The sequence below is a fragment of the Ambystoma mexicanum genome, chromosome 4p (assembly GCF_040938575.1).
Source record: "Ambystoma mexicanum isolate Mex_15411 chromosome 4p, UKY_AmexF1_1, whole genome shotgun sequence".
In the NCBI taxonomy this organism is placed as follows: domain Eukaryota; kingdom Metazoa; phylum Chordata; class Amphibia; order Caudata; family Ambystomatidae; genus Ambystoma; species Ambystoma mexicanum.
The window spans coordinates 546522817-546550129 of NC_090927.1; the positions used below are offsets into that span (position 1 = coordinate 546522817).

Below are 27313 nucleotides of genomic sequence, written 5' to 3' on the forward strand. Positions count from 1 at the left end.
CTGATGAAATCCAACAAATGTAGAGAAATATGGCACATACTAAATAGCTGCTCAAATAATCAAGCAACTAAAATGGCCAATGTGGTATCGAAAGCTGAGTGGAACCAACATTTTACAAAAGTATTTGCAGGTGAGACTGAATGCGAAGTAAAAAAAGACGAAGCATCGACAGGAAATTGGGACTGTATTGAATCTGTCGATGACATACACCTTGCAATCAATTCCCTGAATAATTCACGTGCGGCAGGCCCCGATGGCATATCGAATGTGATGCTTAAACAAAATAAATCTGAATGGGCGGATTTTATTGCAAAATTATTTACAAAGATAGCAACATCGAAGAAAATCCCCATAACCTGGACATCTGCCATTATCGTACCGATATTCAAGAAGGGTGATCGGGCAAATCCAGCAAATTACCGCCCTATCGCCCTGTTGGACACCATCGGCAAAGTGTTCGCTAACTTTCTACAAAAAAAAAATAACAAAATGAGGACACAAAGAGGTGTGAAGCAAGGGTGCCCAATAGCTGCATGTCTATTTAAGCTGTTCATCACTGATATTCCGGCTGCTTTGTGTAATGTACGATGTTTCCCCCCAAAGATAAATGGTTCTCACATAAACTGCATGATATATGCGGACGATATCGTGCTAGTTGATAACACGCAGATTGGCCTCCAGCGTCTTTTGCAAAAGATACAAGCCTACATGAATCAAAATCACTTAAAAATAAACATATCAAAAACAAAAATCATGAAGATTGGACCAAAAAGCGGCACAAGGTCAAGTTCCTTTAAGTGGAGACTTGGAAACATGACCTTAGACGAAGTTACTGAAATGAGATATCTAGGAATCATGTTCAGTCCATCAATTTGTGAGCGGAACTGGGTCCAAGACGTTGAGTTCCGGATGACCACTTTGGCAGTACAAGGAGCCCGGTTCCATTATCTCTTCGGCAAGTTCTCCCTCGCTCCGATCCGGCTATTCTATCTCCAAAAAGTGATTTCGTCAATCACCTATGGAGCAGAGGCTGGCTGGAACCTGGATCATTCAATTTGGGCAAAATTAGAAGGCCAGTTCTGGAAACGTGTCTTAAGACTACCAAAATGTGTTTCCATAAAGGTTATAAGGCAGGAGTTAGCACTTGACGACCTATATACAACTATTATCTGGAAAGCACTGGCATTAATGCGTAAGATGCTAATTACAAAGAAAGAACCACCGTACAAAATTCTGGCGGTGACAGAGGCAAAACACGTAGGGGGTGTATTTGCGAAATGGTTGGAAAAAGCAAATAACATCATGTTGGCTGCCAATATAAGCAATGAAATGCTAATAAAGTGGCCACAACTAGCAAAAAAGAGACTAAAAGAATGGTCCTGGGCATGTAACATGGATAAACTAGAAGGTTTAACAACTGCCCCGAAACTAGGACCAACAGCAAACAAACTGAATAAACTGCCAGGATATCTCACTCAATTCCCATCAAGGTACCATCGGGATCGATTTCTCAGACTTCGGCTGAATGCTCTAAGAACAAGAGAAGTACTATTTATAAGAAAAGACGCAGAGACAAGCGACAATTTGTGTAGATTCTGCCGAAATGAAATGGAGACAGTAAGACATTTGATAACTGCCTGCCCTAAACTCCATTCTTTAAGATCTCTACACCTTATGAAGTTCGCACCACTAAATGAGAACATGGATGAGTGGTGGTTTCGAATTTTGAGTGGAAGTTCTATTATCTTAACCTGTGCGGTGATCAACTTTATTGATGCCCTAAATGTTTGAAAAAAATTTTGATAAGATATGTGGGCCAAGGGTCAGGCATAAGGATTGCATAAGGATATGTGTAAGGAACTGTGTTAGAACAAAAAGTTTATATTAAACTATGTTTAAAAAAAAAAAAAATATATCATTTGTTTGGAAGAGATATTTTCATCTTGAGGAAGTTTTACATGAAAGAGACATTTCTACCATTCCTAAGGAACTATTGTTTGAATTGAACAATTTCTATATTTCACCTGAAACAGTTCAGGGTAAGGGAATCATCCCCTGGATAGAAGAATTGTTTTATTGGATTTATATACCTAGTTTTTGCACTTATTTTTATAAGTTTACAGTAGAGGCATTTACCTTGCACATTTTGTTGTTCATTTTTAGTGTGGGGGTCAGATATCTTTGGGAGACAAGGGCAGTTTGCTGAAGTTGGACGACGAGACACAGACTGGTCCCTAGTTTTGATTTCATAAGTAGGGAAACCCATTTGGATAGGAATAGAAAGGCTTTTTTCCAAACCCTTTTATTTTAATAAAATCTCTAATGTTGGAAACATTAAACTTTGTGTCCGTCTCGCATTCTGACCCTCACATAAGTTTCAGAGTGATTAAAGTCAATAGCCTGAGTTAATATGGTTTTATTTTGTAGAATTTAAATACATGTAGTCTTCCTAAATTAAGCATTTTAATTGAAACTTGGTTGAACTGGAACAAGAATATGGCTTAGATGTCACGTAAAAGTAAAGAGTTTCTCTGTAAGAAAGTGAAAGCATTTTCCAATATGTTAGGAACTGTCTTGTTGAAAACAATCTTGCTTTAAAATTACATTGTTGTTTCCCTGTCTGCTTCTGAAGACAGGATGTTCAGAATGCAGTCAATGCCGGTCATTATTGACTGCAATCTAAACATTCTGATTGGCTGAGATGAGGTCAATAATGATCTCTACGTGCTAGTAGCACTTATCCTCCTCACATAATGATACAATGATAAAGTGAAGTACCACCCAGAATGAAACTAAGGCATCTCAAAGGCCCAAAGCAATGTTTAAACAGAAAATGGCATGCCCATAATTGTAATTGTGCAACTTTCCTTTTTTATACAAAATGTTGCACTTTTTACTGTAACCTTAACACCAAGTGAAGCAACATGAAGCAAAGTAACTTAATACGACTTTTATGGAACAGATGTTGTTCAAACGTTAGTTTCTTTACATTGGTTCATAACTTGCAAACATATATGTGTGTTATTTTTCAGATCCTGATGAAGTTATCTATGATGATGTTCCAAGAGAAAATTCAGGTTCTACAACAGGTGTGATTCTTACATATGCTTTTTTGTATTGCCTAAAACAAACCATTCTGTTATTGTGACTAAATAGGAAGATAAAATCACATTGCATGAGTTTCAAAAACACAGGACGTTTGTTTGTCCTTTCTCCCGCCCCACCACAGGATGGTTGTTATCAGCATTAGCAACATCAGTAACCTCCTCCTTCTGCCACTCTTCCCTATGTCCCATATCCACATGCTCCTTCTGCCCCGTAGTCGCCTCTGGTTTACCCTTATGATGCCCTTCCTCTGCCTGCCCCCAACCGCCCCTCATTCAACTCCTGTTCCACCTAATCTGGTCCCACCTGTGCTCCTTATCTGACTTCATGCTCTCCCGCATGCTGCCCCTTCATCCCTGCCACTTCCTGTTCCATGGCACTGCTGGTTACTAGAATTCATGTTTGCATTTGAAAGGTCTGTGCAGGGATGTCGGCAAAGCTCTTGAAAAGCAAAGGTCCTATTAGCTGGTGTCACAACTGTGGCCTCCGGGTTAAGGGGTGACAGTACTGCTCAGTACCTCTCTCTGGTCCAGCTGGAGAAGTCTTGTGTTTACAAGCACGTACAGAGCTTTGCCTTGTAGAATGGTCTTGGGCGTATGTAGTCTGGCAGATCCTCTGCACAATTCCTGTTTGAGTGACTTTTTCTTTCTTCTTCAGAAATCATGCCCAAAAGTGACAAATCATGGGTCAAATCCTCGGGTTATAAAAGCAATAAGGAGCTCAGATTGGTCCCAGCTCACAATCTCTGGGTTGTATCCTTTCAGACATTGCCGGCCACAAGGCAGTGGCTTCTGCCACATTTAAACTTTTGGGGGCTTCTTCTTCGGGCTTGCACATAGGTGTGGAGTGCAGGTTGATTTCAGAAACTAGTCCACAATGCAGCTGCATGTGATTCTGGCTGCCACAGTTCACGCTTGAGGCAGGCCAATCGCTTACCATATGGCAAAATCTGTGTACCACTCACTCTGTCAGGAAACAGTCCTCATTACAAGTGTGGCGGTCCGGAAATAAGGGTGCCAGTCGCACCGTACCAGCACCCTTTCCGGACCTGCCACACTACAACTATGCGGGCGGGGGCCGTTGTGCCCAACACATCTGACTTGGCGGGCATAACGGCACCGGCCCGCAGAGTTTTCACGGAAGCACCGGCACCCTTAGCAACGGTGCCAGTGCTTTCATGCTTTCATGTCCCCATTCCCATGGGGTCTCATGGGTTCCCGTGGGAAAGGGGACTTACACTTTCCGCTGCATGATATCCCGGCCCACAGGGGCTTGGAATGTCCCGGTGGTAGCGGGATCTCAGGCGGCGGAAACAGTGTTACGAATCCAGCGGCAGACCGCTGATAGCACCGGTGCGTTACCGCCTGACTTGTAATGAGGCCCAGTGTTATACTTTTGGACTCTGCAGTTAAGTTACACTTAAACTCCTGTTAAGGACAACCCTGGGATACACTGGGCATCAAATGCAAAAAAAGATTAGCACTAACCAGTGTGCCCATGATTTGCTCCAGGACACTCAATGGGGGAACGGCTGTGTAGCAGGCTGGAAAACAGTGAAAGATCCAGTAGCAAATGTCTGCATTCCCTACTTTGCTCCTTTCTCCCGTGGATCTTTTCTTGATTATTGCTCTGCCCTTCTCGTCACTTAATTTCCTCCCTCTTTGCACCATTGTGGCAGTGAGTGTATGTTTGTTGTGGTGGGTAGGTGGGCAAGCTGGTGCTGGCGGTTGTCACAGTGTCTGCCTCCCTTTTCTCTTGCTCCCCTGCATCCTTTGTGTGCCTTGCTCTGTCAGCAGCTATGGCTGTTTCCGCAGAACATCTCCCTGACTTGGCCTGATATTGCTGCTGTTGCTTTTTTCTAATTCTCCTTGCCACACACTCGGTTCCTGCTAGGTGCTAATAGCGATAAAAGCAGTTAGGGCATGGTGTGCCATGCTATACTATCCCTAGCCCTTGAGTTGCAACACACTTTCAAAGAGATGGTCAGAGTTTCTGGATAACAATAACACATTTTGGTGGTTTCTTCATACCTTTCATTTCCAGATGTGCTTGAAGAGGTACTGTTTGAAGGTTTCTTTGGGGGCTCCTCACAGGAATGGGAGTCCTTGTCCCAAAACGGGGAGTGTCTCCTGGTGAGGTCCCACTTGCCTCAACCCCTAGGGAGGGTGTTGCGGAACAGACTTACCCCCCCCTAGCCTCATGGGTGTGGGGGTGGGCTCCCATCTGGGGAGAAGGGACGAATTCCCAAGATTCATCACATAAGTCAAGGACCTACATTCTGCTTTCTAATGCATGTTTTTTCACAATACTACCAAGATATTCTAATCTCCTCACAAGAAACCCTCAGTCTTGATTTTGTCATCACCTTGTTTACCAGATCCCATTTGCAAGTCTTTACATTTTGAAGTGCAATTCTTCCCAAATTACAATTTTTTATGAAATCTGTCATTTTTTTTTATTTGTATATTTATAGTGTGATACAGTTAAACTTAAACTTTACACAATAGTATAACATAAAATACCACACGCATAGTAAACACAATCTTAATGTAAACAACCTCTATTAACATATACAATACATAAATACAATATATAAAAATTCAGTACATCAATTTACATGTTAAACACATATATTCACTATTACACATTACTCATCCCAGCTGTATCAATTGTGCCTCTGCTTTGATAGGTTCACAGTTATTAAAGTAAAAAGTGCTAAATTTAAGGTGCAAGGTGCTAAGATTAAATTAATAGAAAGGTCTTGAGGTAGCATCAGTGGCACAATAGTCAGTAAAACGGGACAACAACCCTAAAAGAGAGCATCATACTTCATATATAATATACATCTTTCCATTTCCCAGCCTTGTCAATTGTACTTCCGCTTAGGTAAGTCCACAGTTATCAAAATATGCAGTCCTAAGATCAAGGTGCAAGGTTCTAAACCAAGATCAATACAAAAGGTCTTAAAGTAGCATCATTGGCACTATAGTCAGTAAAACAGCATAGTTACCATAAAAGATCTTTTCATTTAAGCTGTATACATTATATTCACGCTATTTGTGTTATCGTACTGGGCTTTCTGTGTGCAGATGCCCAAAGCTTGCCGCATTCATTTAATTTGATCTCAAATCACAGCCAAAGTGTGATCATTGTTATGGTAAGTGATGTAAAGGCACCGGACAGGCACCACAGCAAACATTGTTCAGCCCTAAGGTGCTCAATGTTGTGCACATATTTTCCCAGGGTCTCAGTACACCGTACTTGCAAACTATGACTAGATGTTTAAACATGTCGGGTGCTTTCCGCTTCCCCCTGAAGGTTTCACAACCTACAAAACCTATGCTCATTAGCAACGCCCTCCCAAACTCCACATACCAATAGGGTAGGTAATTTTCCCAGACGTAATGGCATGAAATATCTTCGATATTGGGGGAAGGGAAATAAGGTTGCAGCGTAAGAAACTTGTGTTCCAATTGCACAAAATATTTGTAGCTTTTCAGACTGTACAAATGCTCATGTGCTTTTATCCAATCATGTTCCCTGGTTTTGGTTATACATTGCATTTTTAATGTGTGGAAATCCTTACTCCAATATGGCTACCACCCTATATCAAAGAAATATGCTTTGTTGACATTCCTAAATGTGTTTGTGGAATAACTGCAAGTACAGTTAAAGGACCTTTCCCGCAGGTTCAGTACTTCTATACAGTTATGTATAGAAGGAAGTCTTACTTCTAGTCTTATGGCTTCCCCTGGGGTACCTTGCAAAAGACTCAAAACACGCCTCCATAATGATGCTTCCAATTTGTGTAGCCATCTTTTGCGATTTCCGTAGCTTAATTCCAGATCATACATTACCATGGCCATTAAACTCAGTTTATACAGGGGGCTAGAGGCAGGTGGCGGGAATCACTAGTCAATCACCAGGAGGGCTAATGTGTCAATTCCAGAGTAACCATTTTTTGGGCTGATCCAAGCAAATCACTTGACCTAGCGGCCTCCACTAATTGTGTGCACTATATGTCCCCATACTGGATCTACAACTCAGGGAGCCAATCCTGTGTGGCATTAGGTTTGGGGCCGGAAGTCACTGAGTGATGCCAATAGTAACGTCATTTACTTACAAAACCGGCCTGCGAACCGGAGAACTGCGATTTTGCCTGGAGTACTCCATGTAGATGATCCCTGTGGTTTGTGCCAATAAACTGCAGAAACGCTTGCTCCTTGTGTGGAGCTCAACTTCTTTGGGACAAGGGAAGCAGTAAGGGCCTTCCATGAACCAGAGGTCCGCAGACCACAAGTGCAGCTCTGCCGGTCCTGGAGTTACCCTAACAAACTCCTGCCTCATGTAACGTGCCTGCTGTTCAATGCATTAATGTAAGAATGCACTTTTGTTGTCTGAGCCTGGGCGCACCTGTGAGAAGCGTAAATCACCACCTGCAGTCCAGATCGTATCGATTTGTAGTGGCGATGTGCAGAGGAAGGTACCTTCCATCAGTGTAAGAGCCTTTCGGCGTATGTGCATGCGTCTAAGCGCGTATGACGTCGCTACGCCCGGGGTGAAGCAAACAAACCGATATCTCCATCCGCGCCACATCAGCTGAGCGAGACTATCTCCTCTGCAACCTACGATCGCTTCGATGCTCACTCCCACACGTGTACAGAAGAAAGATCAATCAGACAAGGAATGCTCCTATCCCTGATAACGTATAAACATGCAATCACTCACTGGAAATCTACTGCAATTCCCGTTAGTAATAAAAGCAATCAAATACAAAGTATATCTAGCTACTATAACGTCAACAAGCATTATCATGATACATTTCACACACGCAATAGGGAGCTAAAGAATCTGCTACTTTTCTCGAGGAAGAGCAGAAAAAGAAGAGGAAGGAACCTGGGTAGGAAGTGATATATGGAGCCCAGAGACAGGACATGGACATTAGACTGCCAGGGACACTGGGGATCATGGGTTTTGAAGTTCATTTTTCATGTTTTAAAAAAAAAAAGAAGAAAAAGAAAACGTTTTATGGAAAAAATAAATAGATTAAAATCTGCTGGAAGAGTGGGATTACAGAAGCTAAGCATAATGCTTGCCTCTGGTCTTGACATAGAATCCAAAGCTTTAGCTGCAAAGCTGATGTTATGGCGGTTCAATAAAAATGATTTTTTTTTGTATATTCTTTTATGAATGCCTAGGTCCTGTATGACTGGAAATGATGACAGAGCAGTTGGACAGTCTGCAACATTTGTTATTATGACTATCCACAGGGCACCCTAAAGGAAGATCCATCCAACCAGTACGCACAGAGCTTGGCTTTACTTCACGTATTACCTTAGTAAAGTTCAAAACATTTTTGATGTATTTAAAGATAAGAGTCACCTGCTACTAATGTATTCTCATAATTCAGAGAAGCATTAGCATTTGCCAATATTTGTGAGTTAAGTGTTATTGCTTTTCAGAATAAAAAGGTTTCTGTATGGCATTGATGTGAACGTAGACTGGCTGAAGATTACTATGAAATAAATAAAGGGCAAAGCATCTCTTTTTAATTGATATACTAATGTTAAGCATTTGGAAACTAAAATCTTAGCTACCGAGTCTGTCAAAGTATACCCAACATGTATGGAAATTCAGCCTTATGTTTGGAACCTTCTAGGATAAATAAAAAGATACACATTTGTTTTTCCGCCTTAACCGTTTTTACCTGCCTTGAAGGCCACGGTAGCAGACAAGGAATTGTAAGAATAAAAAAAATATGCAGACTTTGTAAACATTCTGTGAGAATGGAAACACCAAGCATTAAGCAGATGAGTGTGACAAGACAGAAGAGTTGCGTTTGAAAATATTTGTGAAAATGTGTCCAATACATGAATGTTTTAAAAACATAACTCTAATGGCAAAGGATCATGCTTGGAAGTCATATTTCACACATGTTAGCAATTTTAGAATGATGGAACACCTTTAAGGAACTATTTTGAAAGGAAGGATGATCATATTTCTAATTAAGGATTAAAGAATTGAAGTTATGACTGATGAATTGTTTGGTATCAATTGTTTTTTTTAGACATATAACCTATGTTATTGTATGTTATGGTTTATATATCATATAAAGGTTTGCTGTTGAAGGAAACACATGCAAATAAATGAAGGAATGCATTAAGTGTACTGTCTTACACATTTAAGATAATCTTTCACTTAGTTATTTGTTTGAAACAATTGAATCCTTGGTGACTTTTTGTTTCCTCCTCTTTTTTTAGATCCTGAAGAGATGATTTATGATGATGTGGAAAATGGCGAAGAAGGCAATAGCTCATTGGATTGTGGGTGGAGTTCCAGTGAATTTGAAAGCTATGAAGAACAAAGTGATTCAGAGAGTAAAAATGGGACTCCAATTTCTTTTCTACGAATTGCCCACAAAAGACATGTAAGTAATCGAAGTACACTCATTTCAATGTAATTGCTATTTATTTATTTAGTTCTAAACACTGATCTTTTTACAATATTTTCATGTATCAATTGAATAATGTGGACTACCACAAAGAAGATGGGTGTGAACATTAATTTACGGTAGAGCTGTGGACAATTTTTATATATTTAAAATTTTGCTTTACAAAAATCTTACTTCAAAACCTTTTACATATACAAAGATTGCACATTGCTTACTGATTTCTGCATGAATGCACCTTTTGGTGTTTTAATAATTTTCTCAATTTCCCCAAAAGTTTTTGCTTGAAGCAGAGCGTATCAAGCTAGCTGGTATCACCCATGTACATAGTCGTTGACCTGGAAATAAAATGCGGGACCAGAATCTTGAATGAGGTTGGTTTGCTAAAGCTCTAATAGCAGCACTGCAGGGAAACACAGGAATGGGCAGCATACAATCCCAAAGCTGTCCCAAAACTGGGGTACCCTACCTCCTTTACTAAGTCTTTTATATGTTTTCAGTACGTTGCATTCAGTATCATAAGTGGACGATTCCATGGCTTCAATACAAAGAATTTCACCATTACAATTAGCACAATGGTCTTCTATGTGTGGAGACGGCATTCCTCACCTTATAAGGTCACTCACCAGTCATCCAGCGGTAACCAGCACAGTTAGTCACCCTTAATGTAATTAAGACTCACACTTGCTTATCATTTTTTTGAAGCTGCTCCTGTTACTAATGCACAAATATACTTTGGCATTTTGAGTTATGCATAATTGTATTACAGCAGCAGAAAACAAATGTGCAAGTTAATACTGCATTGGTGAGCCAAGTTTCTCTTCTGGATCCTGCCTGCAAGTGCATGATTCAAAATGGAGTTCTCGTAGAGATTCTTGAATCAACAGACTCTTCTCACATTCATTTTGATTCACTTATTTACATTTCCCATTGACATTCCTTAGGCAATCATTTACATATATTTGCATTTTATGTCTGCAGCATGAATGACAGTACACTATTTCTGCCAAGAATGCCCGCTTGTTATTTACGCTACTGTATGCACTCCTCCAGCAGTACAAGTTTTCAACTTTGCCATCATCCCCAAACTACCAGAACATGCATAATGACGTCACCAAGGGTGAACCAGAGTATAAAGGAGTGCAACCAAGAGTGCAATAAAGCTGTATGTGCACAGCAGGGGAGCTTAAATAACATATCTAAGATTGATTCCCAGTACTCTAGCAAACAAGGGAAAATAAGCCATGGCTAACTTGAAGCAAAAGCACTTCTTTGGCACAGTGTGCCATTTGTCTGCGATCATTGCCAGCAGGAGACTAATTTGTCACATTGAAGGTATGATCTTCAAGTAGACAAGACCACAGGTAGGCCAAGGCCAGACCATTGCCATTATACTGATGAAGCAGAATGACCTTGATGACTACCATGAAATTACATTGCACAGTCATCAGAGTGTTTGCATGCTTCATTAAGGGGATCGAGCACTACTGGGATGAAATCGTACCTCATACTGTGAACTATACATAAATCCATACATTGCTACACAAACGTTCTATTAGTTATCCTGAGGGGAATAAATAGTCCTGGCATAGTCATTGTTTCAATAAATAGGCTGGCTCGACTTTTCAAGCAAAGCCATGCAGCAAAGCTACAGATGTTTTGCCTGAGTGTATTGCTTCAGAGTTTGTATTATGGCCGTTGTGAAGAATCTGGACTATTTGTCCCTTCTCCCCATAGGGGAGCCACCCCATTTGAGCTAGGGAGGAGAGCCCCCTCAGCAGGACCCTCCCTAAGGGGTCTGGGCAAGTGCGACCTCACTGGCAGTGACTCCCCTGTCAGAGACAAGGACTCCCATTCCAATAAGGAACTCCCAGTCCAAAACACAGTTTCTTTTTTTAAAAACTTTAGTTATTGTTGGTCATTTGGCCTGCATACATCACAATTAAATGAATTAGAAATGAAACAGGCATTTTTCAACAGCAATATAAAATCGGATTGTACATAATCATGGTGATGGCATGGGCGATATCTCATCATCGGGTATCATGTCACATGTACATTCTGAATGGGACCCAAATGTCTTAAGGGAGACTTGTCCTGGGCAATGTCATTTCATATTGTTCCTCGCATTCATTAACATACGTTAGTTCTTTGAGAAAGTGTTCAATCTGTGGTGCATGGGGGCTTTCCAGTTATGCATTATACATTTTTTTGCTATCACACAAGATACATTAAACAATCTTCTTGTAGTTTCCACCGCTTTCCCGATGTTCCCAAACAAGTATTTCTGGGGGGTGAGGGAGGCCAGAACTTGCGTTATCTCCTCAATAATCTCAGCCGCCTCCCTCCAAAACCCAGTAACCAGTGGGCAGGCCCAAAACATATGAAACGAGTCCGACCTGTGACTCGCCACATTTCTGACATTCCCCAGTACAGTTTTCGGTGAACTTAGCCATCTTGGCTGGTGTGTACTGTAGTTTATTCAGGATCTTAAATTGGATCAGGCGGAGGCCAGCGTTTAATGATATGGATTTGGACAGCTGACAGTATTTGAGCCCTTTCTCCGCAGTAATCGTTATCCCCATGTCTGCTTCCCACGTAGCTTGAACTGTGTTTAAGGAAGGGGACTGTGTTTGTATCACTGTATACAATTTGATATACCGGGTCCATTCCCAGAGGTCATGGCCCAACAAAACCCACACAGTTTCTGCCTATATGGTAGTTGGAAAGACTTTGGTATCTCCTGTTATGACTATAACATACAAGGACCCTTCTTTCACTCCTTTGTTCTCACGTAATGCCGAACTCTGTCTGAATGCCATAATCAAAGAAGACAAACTAATCTCTTATGTTTCTGATGATGTGCATAAGAGCAGAGCGGACTGCGAGATGAGGAGGGACTCCTACAGAGGGAGGAACTAATACTTAAGCAGAGGTGAGCCTCTGTAGATACGTTGTCCTGGAGGGGCAGAGCCACGCAAGGCAGAGGAACCAACCATGGTGTGGAGGAAGAGCAAACTGCTAGCTGGAGGCTGAAAGGCGGGCATTTTGGCTGAGCACGAGGCTCCAGTCAGGAGAAAGACGGAGATGGAAACCCAACCGTTCCAACTGGTGGTGCGACCAAAGGAGAGCAGTGGTGGGCCTGGCAACTGGCAACCATCACCAAGACCAGAGGGAAGAAGGGAGCCCGGGGCCCGAGCTTCAAACGACAAGGGCCTTTCCCGCTGAGATGAGCACCAGCATGGTAGCAAACGCTACCGTAGCTAGAACGAGAGTGAGGGCTCCGACCTTTGGTTTCCAAGATTGACAAAAATGATGAGGTCACAGGGAGCAGATAATCATGATCAGAGAGAACCATGGTTTGGAAAGTCAACAAACGTATGAGAGCCTGAGAGAGCTGAACGGTCATAAGCCCTGTTTCAAAAAGAGTGAAAGAGATAAGAGTACTTTATACCAAGGCTGGGAAATCTGACAGCGGTATGAGGAAATGATAAAGCTGGACGGGCATTCGTCCTATGTAAAATAGAGCAAAAGGAGTACAAACACTTTGCAGCAAAGCTAGAAAAGCCAACTCAGATTACGGGAGCCTTGAAAACCCAGAGCCGGCAGATGCCCTACATCTATTAAGTTGATTGAGAGACAATATGCCTACCGAAGAGCCACTGGACATTTGGGGAGTCCAAGTGACACAAAGCTTTGGGGCATAGAAAGCTGTGTTATAAATGAGCAGGGAGGGATTTGAACACTTGTCTAATTCTGAGAAAAAGTGATCTGAGTATAATCCTTCTTTTCCAAGGCAGAAGAGGAAACTGTACAGAGGATATTTGTCTTTTTTAATCACCATAATCTACAAGATGACTGTGAACTGTGTCATTATACTCCAAAGACTGCAAATAAGTCATCTAAGTGATTGGGTGTCATGGCCCTTAATGCTACCCGACACGGACTCCAGGCTTGGCGGTTGCCATGGAGACTGGCAGCGACCTCCACCTGGCGGGCGCTTACGTCAACACGCAGAATGTCACGCCAAACACTGGAGCCATGCATGTGATGTCATTATGATATCCGGAGTGCCGCAGTCGGGAGATCCTAACAACAATAAAAATAACACGGAGCAAACCATTGGTGCTTCTCAAACAAAGTAGGATGTCTTACTTTTTTTTGTCATGGCTACTTTGTCCTGTTTTGGCTCCTGTCTATCCTGACCCTTTATTGGATTCCTGTTTCCACCCTGCTTGGTGTTTTGTCTCCTCCTGCTTGGTGCTAACTACCACTGATCACCTCCCCCCACACCCACTCTGGTTTCTGGCCCTGCCTGTTTTTTGGATTGTGTTGGTTACTCGATTTTGCATTTATCTGCCTTGGACTGTTATCTGTTTGTTTGTTTCTAATGCACACCAAACCCAGAGGTAATAGGGCGCAGCAAATAAGAAGATGCAAGGCTTACAAGGTTACAAATAAATCGCAAAATTACCACATACATATACAGGTAAAGATTACTTACAGTTAAAAGATAGGTACGAGGTAGAATGTAAAATGTTCAATAATATGCAAGTTATATACAGTTAATCTATACAGTACAGTTTCAAGAAATTATTTACAAGCTGGGCAATATCAAAAGAGGTGAAGTGAACTGTAGGGGAGAGACTACCTTAACCAACAGTCAAGTTGAGATGGGTGATAAATCACTTTCTAAAGTGTAGGTAGGGTTGGTCTACTCTCAGCTCATGAGGCAAGGAGTTCCAAAGTTTAGCAACCTTTACAGGGACGCTGTTATCCCCAATCTTAGTGAGCCTAAATCTTGGTACGACAAGGCAATTGGTGTTTCCAGTTCTTGTAGGTCTATTGGAGGTTCTTCTCGTCAGTTTGTCTATTAGGTAGCTAGGTGCAACATTGTTTAAGGCTTTATGAGCCAAATAGGCCATTTTTAGCTGTATTTTGTTGTCGGTGGAAAGCCACTTGTATTCCAGTCTAGTTGAGGATATGTGGAGTCTTTTGTTCATACCTAGTGCAGCTCTTAGAGCATTGTTTTGCAAGATTTGTAATCTCTGAATGATTGATTTGTTGGCACCACTGTAGGGGGCATTGCAGTAATCTAATCTGCAGAGAATTAATGCTCTGGACAAGACAATGTAGCTTTCATTTGAAAGGAAAGGCTTACCAGCTCTAATGCGCTTACATGTGTAAGGGGTTGTAGAGGCTAGAGATTTTATTGTTTAACTAAAGACATGGTGGACTCGAGGTAGAAGCCAAGGGTTTTTTCCTCCTTGGATGCCTTAATAATATTTCCATTGATGGTAAATGAGGAATATTTATGGCCTAATTTGTTAATGTTGGACTGGGTACCCAGGATTATCAGCTCTGTCTTGTCGACATTCAGGCATAGACCGTGCACAGTGTGGCCATCCATGCCTGAATGATGAGGTATACCCTATTCACCAACGCCAAGTCCTCGCAATGATCCCCAGAAAGCGGGAGGAGAATCTGTGTATCATCTGCATAGTTAGTGTAGGTGATACCCAGAAGGTCCAGATCATCAAGCAAAGGCTTATTGAAGATATTATATAGAGTAGGGGAGACGCATGATCCCTGGGGAACCCCACATAGGATCAGGGAGGTATCTGCCGCTGTTGATGGGGAGAACACCCTCATGGTTCTCTCGCTCGGGAAGGATTCAATTCATTTGATAGCCTCTGGGGAGAAGTGGGCTGCTGAATGCACATGTCTGCAAAGGACCATATGATCTACTAAATCAAATGCCATTGAGAGATCAAGTAATAGAAGTAATGCTGTCTTCTTTTTATCTCTCAGCTCATCGAGTTGAGTTTTCAGATCAATTAGGGCGGTTTCTGTTCCGTGTAGAGGATGGAAGCCAGATTGTCTAACACCAAAAAGTTTATGTAGTTGAATCTGTGTATAGGTAATTTTGTCCAATATTTTCAGCAGAAATGGTACCGTCGTGATGGGGTGGTAGTTGGTCGCAATAAGTGGATCTAAAGTTTGCTTCTTTAGAAGTGGGAGAACCCAGGATTGTTTCAAATTGGCAGGGATAATGCCAGAGGAGAATGAAGCGTTGACCAGTTTAGGGATAAACGGTGAAAGGTCTCTTGCAGAATCTTTTATGATCTGCGCTGGACAGATATCTCCTTTGCAATTGGAAGGCTTAAGGGAAAGGATGATTTTTTCTACCTCTAGGGCAGATGTTTTGGTAAAACAGAATCTGTCAGTCTGAGTAGTGGGAATGTCATTAAGTGGGATAGTATTAGCCGAGTGTGGTAAATTCAGAGAAACTTTCTTTAGTTGTATTTTGTTTTGGAGAGTGTTGATTTTATTAGCTAGTGCCTGTTGAATGTCTGAACACCAGGTTTTGCTTTTATTACATATGTCAGATGTGGATATCGGGGACTCAATTTCTTTTATTATAGTAAATGGTTCCTTAATACTAGAATTAGTTGGCAATGTGTTCATTATAGGAATTCTTTTTTGCCAGGCAAACTTCTTTTTTATAGTGTCCTGAGATAGTTGTTAGCTTATTTATATTCTCAGTAGAAGGGCACAGTCTCCAGGTAGTTTCACACTTTCTCTTCAGTAGCCGGAGGTCCTTTAGTTGTGGGGTGAACCATTTGTTAAGATGTGCTTTAGTTCTACTTGCTCTTAGTTTAAGTGGAGCAATTTTATCCACTGTGGTAAGCATGATTTTGTTGTATTCATGCACCATAGTACTTGGGTCACGATTATCGGGCAGTGCATTTAGGGTAGGTAGGATAGCAGGGATAACTTTGCCTGCAGTGATATTTTTATTATTTTTAGTTAGACAAGGTGGAGCCTTGTGTGACTCTCTCTCTGGTCTGGTGGTAGATAGCGTGAAGGTCACCAAGGAATGGTCAGTCCAAAGTTGGATTTTGGCCTGTTTTTGGAATTTCTTCTTCTTCACTAAACCTTGTACCGGTGGACTGGTTATTTCCACATGGATTGATCATGCCATTGGAACATGTTTTTCCTTTGATCTTTGATGAATCCTGCGTCATCCTCACAAACACCTTGCCTAAAGCCTCCTCCCAGTTGGCCAGGGGAAGACATACTGACCCTGGGGGTGGTTAGCTGGGAGGATCACCTGGGAGGAGAAGGGCTCCAATGGACAGGAGGACGCTGTTGGTTGAGATGCACTATTTCTCTCCCTCGGAGGAAGAGATGTTAGTAATGCCAGTATACTTAATGGCTTGTTGTCAGAGTGAGGTTTCATGTTCAAAAGTTATTCATCCTGGGGGTTGCAAAAACTGTCCTAATCAATCAGGTATCGGGGATAAAGCTCCCCCCTCATAAAGTTTCACGCATTTATGATGGTGAAAACTCTTTTAGTCAACAGGAGCATGATAAATACAAATCTTAGAACATTACCATCTTAAGTTCTGATAAACTAAATTCTCCTGTAAATCAGAATCACTTATTGAGCCATTCTAAAATTCCTTTGGAAGATGTAATTAAAGGTAGAAGTGAAATAGGTAAAATTGGAAACAATATCCAGAGTAAAAGAAGTAATTTGAACATTGTGGACTTCAAGTCCCACAATGCTCAAAGTACTGGGACGAGGAAGAGGGATGCAGAGGTACTGGACTGCAAGGTTCAGCCTAGTAGTGTTAATGACCCACACTTGAGCGGGACTAAGGAGTATAAAGGAGCCCCTCAGGTGCAGACCATGAGAGAAAGCAGAGGGTGGAGGAATTGTCGAGACTCCATGTTCCAGTGGCAGCAGAAGTTGAAGGGAAGCCGAGACGCTGGAGCCACCTCCATTTGTGAAGCGGATGCTGGTTTGGAGAGGGTCTCTACCCTTAATGACCCTGTCTGCAGAGGTTGCGCGGCGGAAAGTGTTTTTCCAGAAAGCCTTCTTCATGGTGACCCTGTATGCAGAGGTTGCACGGCAGAAGCATTAATCTAAGAAGCTTTCTGCAAAGCAACTTATACTCCGGTGGCAGACGAGCACTGCAGTGCCTGTGGAGCGTGGACCGCTCCTCTCTTGACCGGCGCGTGCCCTGGGAGGCAGAAAGAAGCAGCTTACTGTGCAGCAGGAAGCGGACGAAGCAGAAGTGGTGGTAGCAGCAGAGTGAATGGAAGTGTATGCAGCACACGTGGCAATCACAAGTGTCGAACAAACAGCACCAATGTGTTACATATTCTGCAAGAAGAAGTAGCCCATACTGAAGTTGTTGATACTGTTATTGTTGAAAGCCAAAAGACTTTGTTGTGGCAGAAGAGCTACCCTTCTGACGGAAAGTATTCAGAAGGAGAGGAGCATAACCTGCATTGCATATGGCCTAAACAGCATAAATGTATCTCCTGTATTTCCAGAAGAAATATCAATTGCTAAGTTGTTTGAAGTGAACTTTACCACAGAAGTACTTGTAGCAGAGTTAGAAGCTTTTCGTCCTGGCAGGTAAGTGGACCAGGGCAATGGTCTTTGTAGAGGTAGACCTGGAAGGTGAGTGGACCAGGTAGAAGTTGTTGAAGTACTGAGTTGTGGTTTAAGACTGTGAAGAAGTGGCAAAGACCACTATATCTTTTTGTGAACTGCTCCTGGCAAAACATTACTATTGGTAAAAAAGTGAATAGTGAAAGTGTTTTTGTTTCACAAGAGGAAGTTGTGTTGCTACAAGTGGAGAGGCAAAGAGTTGTCATTTCTTTTGAACTGTTGGAAAGTCCAAGTGAGAGACCTTTGGAGCAAGAAGAACTTTATCAGAAGAACTTTGTTGTAGAATGGAAGTTTTCTAATTTTGAACTGTTGCTACAAATCCATGCTTTGAAATTGGGAAAGGGAACATTGCCCAGGTTAGAAGGAGAAACAGTAATTAGGTTTGGACAGAACTGTGACTTTTGTTATATTTGAACTCCCATATATTTCCTTCATATGTTTGTCGTAAGTCTGAGGGATGGATTCCTTGTGTTAGTGTTTCCTTTAGTCTATTTTGATAGGCGCGGAAGTCCTCTTACGGGTAGAGATAGTGAGGCGTTTATCAAACCGTTTTAAGTTAATAAAATGGCATTTTATGAAAAATCTTTACAAAGTTGTCCTCCTCACATTTCGGACCCCTCACAGATCCTACTCGTTTAGTGCCCCGTCCTCGTGCTGCCCCGTTTAGGTCCCTGTGGAATTTAGCTCACTACTAACCCCATTATGTGCACAGTTGGCGACAGGTTGTTTTGTTTTCTTTGGACTGCTGAGCCATTCTTCTAGGTGTTAGCTCTGTTTCAACACAGACCTCAGGTAGGACAGGGTACTGGAGGGGGGAAGCAGTATGGGAAGCATGTGAGTATTCTGCCCCTGTCAAATCTATTCTGTTACTTGGCTCCACAGCCTGGTTTTGGTGTCTCCTTTCTTCGGTTATTGTCATGGGTATCAGGCAGGTAGTTGGGGCAAGCTGGGTGGAGGCTTGGCAGGCCTGGCATAGGCACACAAAGAACCCATAACAAATCCCTCCTTTCATTCCTTCCTAGTGTTTGTAGTAACTTCCTGGTTACCACTTCCTGTTGCCAAACAGGAAGTGCATGATAACTCATGAGCTCTATAGTGTTTTGGAGTGGCTGGCTATATAAGCCACACCCAAGATTCTTCCAGTGCTTCGTGTTGCTTACTATGAGCTGTATCAGCAACACACTTGCTGTGCTCTGGATCAGCCAGCATCTGCTTACCTGCTCCGGATCATCCTGTTTCTGCTTACCTGCTCCGGATCATCCTGCTTCTGCTTACCTGCTCCGGATCATCCTGCTTCTGCTTACCTGCTCCGGATCATCCTGCTTCTGCTTACCTGCTCCGGATCATCCTACTTCTGCTTACCTGCTCCGAATCATCCTACTTCTGCTTAACCGCTCTGAATCATTCAGCTTCAGTTTACCTGGTTCTTAGTCCACGCCGCAGCTATCTCCAGTCAAGAGGGGACTTCTACACCGGCACCTGTAAGAACAAAGAAGAACAGCGTTAACACGCGCACATCACTAACGCTGCGCATACTCACCGAATCTTCCCGTGACGCTGGAATCCAGGTTAGTTGCACTAGCGCACAAACCTCTGTAAGAAAGAAGAGACATTATTAATCGCGCTCGCTCCAATAACGCGGAAACTTATTTCGCTGCGCTCTCTCTCTTCACGCGGTGCATACTTACCAAAAGCTTCCATGCAAACTTACCTAACCACCAAGTCTCCATTAGCATTGAATCCGGACTCGAGGTGCTAATACCACATAATTTCTCCTGCAAGGGAAAGGGAGAGACATTACCAGGCGCGCTTTAATTGAAGGCGCTGCGCAAACCTACCAGCAGCTAGCTTCTACATGCAACGCTACTCACCCACGAAAATACTGGCAAGCAAAGACAATACTGGCAATTTTGGACACTCAACATTCTCCGCGCAATGTTCACTTGTGGGATGAACTCTCTAGCCAGTGAAGAAACTGGCACCCTGAACTCTCGGCCTCTCTGTGAAGGCATAAAACACCGGTTGGCATCTGAACTCAGCCTACAGACATTGGCACCAATCACATGAGTGAATCGCGCCCCTGCAAATGCAGGATGGAGTGCACACCCTACTTAAGATCAAGGTAAGCCCATAGGGGGACATCACAGCACACAGTAAAGAGAAGGGAAGGGCCCAGGGGAATCGGGTGAATTCAGGTTTGAGTGTACATCTTGTATTTGAGAGGTATTCCTCCGGGTGAAAGAGGAGAAGTGAAGACTCTGGGTCAAGGGAGGCTCGTCCATCGTTCCTGCACAGACACAGGTGAGTGTGACAGTTATCACACAGGGACAATACTTTAAGGAGGAAAGTCACCTCAATAGAGGAGACCCCAAATACAGCTCGGGAACCTGACATTGGGCCAAGCATAAGCCACAGACTGAGGCTATTGCTCCGGCCTCCTTTTTCTTTTAGTTAGATTTTCTAAAGTGGTAGGGCCACTTAGTTAACTAGGATTTCAACACATTACTATTTCTTTTGGACCACAGGGAACACCCTCCATTTTGTTTTAGACGGCAGGGTACTTCCCTCATAGCAGTAAGGCCAGATAGGCATTTTTATTTTATTTCGGATAAGCAACTTTGAATCTTGACCCACTGTAGTCTGAGTCCTTCTGGTTCGCCACACCGGCCTTAGCCTGTAGAACCTACTACCCAGTCATGTTTGCAAACCTTTTATGATCAATGAACATTATCTTCTCTAGCCTATGACCTACCAATACATACACAATGCATTATTTTGAATTTAAATAGATTTGACAGGTGTGATGCTATGGGTACAGAATGTGTGATGTCTATACAAGTAATCAAAAATTAGTCATAGGCGTCCCTCTGCGAGAACAAACACAGCCCAATGGCCTGTAATTTCAGAAGGTACCCACTCGAGAGTCTGCAGCCTTACTTGGGCAATTCCCTTCTGAACAGGAGTGCCAACAGCAACCCCAGACATGTGTTTCTGCCTTGTTGGGCCTCATCAGTGAGGTGAAACTGCGCCTCTCTGAGCACACTGAGCATGAGGTCTGTCCACATCTGGATGACCCTGGGAAACCTAGGGTGACTAGACCTAAGGCCCTTGAAACAAAACAAAAAATGTGTCATAGGCGCCCCTGTAAGAGAACGAGCACAGCCCAATGGCCTGTTCTTTGGGAAGGTACCCACTCGAGAGACCTCAGTCACACTTTAGCTCACTGTACCGTTCACAGATGGGAAATATCCATTTACATATCAGTCTTTGGGGCGCCTATGACTAAATGTTGTCTATACAAGTAACCATCAATGGATGTGTAAGAAAGTGCATTTCAGAAATGACTAGTTTTGCTGGCTGTCCTCAAAGCGCAGGGCACCATGGCACTGCCCGCCCCACCTCTAAGTCGGTGGCAGTTATTTACCAACCAGGCCTACTGCTTTTTCTTACCCTTGTGCCCTGGGTTCCTAGCTGACTGCAAGACCACATCACCACCAACACTGATGACGCCCAATGAGGCTGGAACATGTCTGGGAATGTTTGTGGTCTCGTTCAGAAATATGACCTAGCAGTTTGGGCTGGACTGATTTGCAGATGGTCTTTCCCCTTTCTGTAATGGCTTGGCAGGCGAAGACCATTGGTCTAGAAGGTTGCCCAGAGCAATTGCCAGAGGTTTGATTCATTCTAGACTGTCCAGCCATCACCTCTTTGTTTTGCTTGCACAGCGCCTGAGCAGGCCTTAACCCCAGTGCCACATTTGTTCTACTAATACCCATGAGCAGGAGATGAGGCTGGTTCCCTGAAGTCCGGCGCTGCCCCATATTAGCCCCTGCCCTCAATCCATCCCAACTACTAGGTGGCCCCCCTGAGAGCTGTCTAGTATACCCCAGCATGCCTTATTGCAGGACTGAAGAAATCCAACCACATTTCACACAATCCCAATGAACTACAGATGTTACCCTATAAGATTGCAACACCTTTAAGTCAGCCTGCTTGACCTACAAAGCTCTAAGGTCCAGGCCACCGTCATACTTAGCTTAAAAGATAACTATCTCGGGAGATCAACTCAACACCAGGAGCCAAGATATAATGGACTGGAATCCAAGAAGTGCAAGAAGATCAGACAACAAACATTCTCCTGCTATGCTCCCATGCTATTGAATAACCTTTCTACTAACATAAGTCTGACTCCCTCTTTCCTGCAAGTCTGAAAGGATCTGAAGGGCATGCTTTTCAAGGAACACTACACCGACAAATGAGAATTATAGACTGACAAGACGATCCCCCCACTATTTGTCACTTCCTTTTCCGTACAACACTTTCTTGCTTTCTAGGTAGGTTTGCTCTATATACATCACCTTCATGAATTTATTTTTTTATTTTTTTTATTTAGGTATTTATATAGCACACTAAACCTGTGGGAATCAAGGCGCTGGTAAAAGTGACAAGAGTTACAACAAGACATTAGAACAGTACTTGTAATATGACAGTTACAGGAGAAGAATCTGCAGTGCCAATTGACATAGGCTGTGCTTAGAGGCTACCTCTAATTTACAAATACTGAGAGAAGAGCCATGGTTAAGGTGCTTGCGTAAGGCCCAGTAAGAGTGCTCCTATCTCAATGTTAGTGGGAGGACATTCCAGTTCTTTGCCATGACAGCCAGGAAACTGAGACCTCCTGATCTTTGCAGTTTAAATCTTGGGGTGGTTAGGTGGTGCGTGTAGGTGAATCGGGTAGGTTTGAGTGACTGAGCGACTGCACTTTAAACCTTTGAGACAGGTATCTTGGGGCAGTGTTTGAGAGACATTTATGAGTGATGGCTAGTGTTTTAAACAGTATGCAATCTTCTAGCTGCGGAAATGTGATCTTTTTTGGGATGTTCAAGGCGACGCGCAGCACACTGTTTTGTATGATCTGCAGTTTATTAATATTGCGGGCACTAGTGCCAGTGAATATTGATTTGCAATAATAGAGTCTAGACCCAATGAGCGCTCTTGCAATAGTAATGCAGCTGTCAGGGTAGAGGAATGCCCTGCAGGCATTAATTATCTTCGTAGTGTATGCCACCGAAGAGACGATTGCATTTACTTGCTTCGTTAGTAACAGGTTGAGTCCAGGTAGACCCAAAGGGTTTTGACTTCCTATGAGACTGGGATATTGAGACCATCGATGATGAAGGATTTGTAGACTCTGTCGAGTTTGTTCAGTAGGGATTGCAAACCAACCAGGAGCAGCTTGGTCTTGTCGTCATTAAGGCTTAACGAATGAAGAGCCATCCAAACCTGGATGGTTTGATAGAACACTCCCAATGTGTTTGAGTCAATGATTTAGACACCTGTGATGGCTCGGAGGATCTGGGTATCATCCGCATAGTTGTTGGAGAGTTGGAGAGTCGGAGAGAGGTTTTGTGAAGAAATTATAAAAAGTCAGATGCAGGCACCCTGCGGGTTGCCACATGTGACCGGGACTGGACGGGCCGAAGCTAGAGGGGAGAACACTCTCATAGTTCTGTTGGAGAGGAAGGATGAAATCCAGGCAGTTGCTTCCAAGAAAAAGTGAGCTGCTGAGGACAGGAGTTGGCAGTGGATTTAGTGATCCACCAAATCGACAGCAGCTGAGAGGTCGAGCAAGAGAAGGAGAGCAAACTTACCAGCGTCTTTAGAATTGTCCATTTCTTTTTAATTTTTACTTTAAATTATTTGTAATGCGCGGCCATGAACCCTTAAGTGTTAGGGCACAGACAATGACAGAAAAGGAAATAAAAACAGCAAAAGGAGAAAAAAGATGTAAAGAGGTGGAATATCTCTAGGAGAAAGATACACTGATTCTAGAACTGATCAATAGAACAGCAGCGTCTTCAGTTGTTTCTTGAAGATCGCTAGGGAGGTCTGTCCACGCAGTGCCAGTGACAGCAGGTTCCCTAAATTGGGGACAGCAATAAAAAAGCTCTGTTCTGTACCTTCTTCATTGTACATCTAGGCACAGACACATTTGGTTCTTTAAGTCAAGAATCGCTGATTCTGTGTCATGTCCAGGCCGGAATCCTGATTGGCGTAATTGGCTGCTCTGTCCAAACATTTGAACAGGAAAGGGACAGTAGTGAAGCAGTGGTGGTCAGTAGGGATGTTAGGGTCTAGGGTCCGTTTGTTAGTAGGGGTAGGACTCATGCATCTTTTAAGTTGGCTGGAACTGAGTTGTAGGCAAATGAAGAATTGATAAGCGATGAGATGAATGGTGTGAGTGCTTCCGACCAGTCTTTGATGACTGTGGCATTGCAGATATCCCCTTGGAATCTAGAAGGCTTGAGGCCTTTAATGATTTTGATGACAACTATTTCAGAGACAGGCTTGAAGTCAAAAGGGATGATGTTGTGTTGGCTGGGGTGGTTTTGGTTTTGGCAACTGGTGTCTTTAATAGGATCTTTTTTTTGGAGGGATGATATTTTGTCAAGTAGAGCATTTTGTATATTTGTACACCAGATGTCCTCTTTGGTACAGTTGTTGGGAGGGGGAACTTGAGATTCTAGTTCCTGAAGTATGGCAAAGAGCTTTTGACTGCAGGAGTTGGCTTTGTTGATTCGAGCGTTATACGTGGAGCTTTTAGCTTGGAGTATGGCCTGCTTGTAGACTTTTGAAGGTGGTGAGGTGTGCTTTGTTAGAAGCTGTAGGGTCATTCCTCCAAGAGGTTTCTTCCGCCCGTTTATTTGTGCGGAGTACTTTGAAGTCAGGGGTGAACCATGTGTTGAGGTGGGCCATTGGTTTGGCCTTGCAAATCCCCAAAGGTGGCACAGTATCAATGGCACACGGTAGGGATAGATTGTAAGTATCTGGCATTGTGGACGGATCACTAGGGGTGTCTTGATAGGCAGTGAGTACCTTCAGCAAGGGCACTATACGGGATAGAGTGATGTTGCAGGAGTTTCTGGTTAGGGTGGCAGGTAAAGGCTTAGGCAGGACAGGCACTGGGTTACAGATCGGAATATTGAAAGATAATATATTATGATCTGACCAAGGGCAGGGCACGTTAGATACAATCATGATATTACAGTTGAGGTCTGCCAGCCAATCTAGGATACAGCCTTTATCATGGGTAGGGCTGGTGATACCTTGTGTGAAGCCTAGAGCTTCGATGGTGATAGCTACAGCAAGGTCGTTGGAGTAAGTGCTGTCATTATAGCCTAGGTTTATGTCCTATTTGCATGCATAAATACATCCCTTCCACTAAAGCAGGTGGCAGCCATTTGGCAACTAGGTTGTTGCATGAACACACCTTTGGCTCCTGCATGCTAGCTGACTGCATGACCACTTGACCACCAGGGATTGGAGTGTGCCTGAGTGAGCTTTGGCCTCTATTCTCTGTCAAGTCTGCTGATTCCCCCAAGTAAGAAGTGAGGTTGAACCCTGAGTTCCTGTGATACCCCATATCATCACTTACTTCCTTCCTCCTTTGCCCCCACAGCCACCAAAAGGCAATTGGCAGTCATTTAGCAATCAAGCTAACTATCTGGCTCCCCTTTTGTTCCCTTCAAGACAATGTAACTACCAGCATTCGCACCGCACCTGCTAATCCTCGGCCCGTATAGCCCATCCATTCTGCTGATGCCCATGAGTGGGAGGTGGGGTTGGAGTGCAAAAGTTCTGTGCTTTGCTATCTTGGTGCCTGGTCATCCCTCACCCTACTCTGTAAGGCAGTTGCCATTTAACAGATTCCAAAAATAAATCCCCCTTAGTTACATGCCTCTAGACAGTACATTCGCAGAGTATGTCATGCTCAATAATTTCAAATTAGTATAAATATTCACATTTATTTAATGATTTTCACTTACATAAAACATCATTGAGCTCATAGCATCACTCTGTGTTTTAGCAACCAGGCCGACCCACATGTTTAACATATCCCATTTGACTCACACTCTTCCTCATTTAGCTGTCACTGAACTGTCCTTTGGCTAGGCATCCAAGATAAAGACCACAGAGGATATGGGCGTCATTGGTTTGGCCCTGTTCATGTTTGTAAAGGCCAAGTGTCAAAGCCACAATTCCTGCTGTGTCTCAAACCTGCTGACCTTGCAAATGCCACCCCTCCTCCTACCTTGAACACACTCTCTCCACTCTTTTCTTCCTACCTGAAATGATGATAAATTGCAATACAGACAGTAAGAAATAGACATGTCAAAGGACAACAGTAAGAAAATGAAAATGTAAAGCTAATCCAAAAAAGTTAAACCATGAAGGACTAGCAAATAAAGAAAATTACAAGACAAAAATAAGCATTTTTAATCCCAACCATGACTAGTAGAAGAAAGACTGATGAGGCACTGATGAAACAATGAGGAGATCAGCGCTACTAAATATTTTACTTCTCTTCTATGCTTGCATATTACCATGAACTGTTCCACCATTCCTCCTCTCTCCCCTTTCCTCTTTCCAACCCTCATTCTCCATACAGCCCTCAAATGACATGCTGGGTGGTCCTTCCACTCACCCTTCTCACTCCAACCTCATCTTAACCATGGTTCCACTCTCTCTCTATGCCCTTCAGCTCTTCTACTGAACTCACTGGGACCCCTGGTATGCCCAATTACTTTGTAATTAAACCTCAATGACTGGTTAAACTCCCATTGCTCCAAACTCACTGTGATTGCCGTCACCAAAACCTGGATTCCTACACTTGACACTGACACTTTGAGTGACCCTGCTATATTCACCAACTCCCCCAAACAACTTAAGAGAGACTGAATTGCTCTAATTAGCTAGGACCCACCATACACCCTTCCTATCCCCTCTGACTTTATTCACTCTTCTTTAAAACACTTCTCCATACCACTTTTTTCTCTCCACCCCTCTCGCTATCTTACTCATAGACTTCCCACCCAACACCCTCAACCTCTTCTTTTCTGATCTTGACCTGCTAATCTTGACTGATGCCATTTGTGAAATCAACTTCAGTAACATGACAAGGCCAATATGCCCCAGCAGGGCCTGCTGTCTCTCAAAACCGTGACAACTCACTAGATCTCATCCTCATTGCTTCCACAATTCACTCCTCTACTCTATCCATTGACACCTCACACTCTGACCACTCATTCATCCACTTCACCATCTCTGTCCCCTCCACTTTCTCTCTCTTACCCTTCATTCCCCTATCACAAAAAGAAAAGTCAAGCGCAAAGATGTTGTCCCCTATTTTGGCCTAGATATGACTTTCCTCAAATCGCTTATGTTACTGAACATGGGTTCATACAATTCAGCACAACTCTAGCTGCCCCTATGAAGTATGCCACTGGGCTCAC

The 27313-nt window shown here is 43.1% G+C and overlaps 1 protein-coding gene across 2 annotated transcripts in view; it reads left to right on the forward strand.

The window, feature by feature from the left end:
• Window positions 1–27313, forward strand: part of ARHGEF10 (Rho guanine nucleotide exchange factor 10) — a 1326864-nt gene that overhangs the window by 369403 nt on the left and 930148 nt on the right. For both annotated transcript variants that reach the window (XM_069606090.1, XM_069606091.1), the window contains exons 7-8: window positions 3033–3089; window positions 9366–9532. In XM_069606090.1, the coding sequence (XP_069462191.1) occupies window positions 3033–3089; window positions 9366–9532 (224 nt within the window). The remainder of the gene's footprint in view (window positions 1–3032; window positions 3090–9365; window positions 9533–27313) is intronic.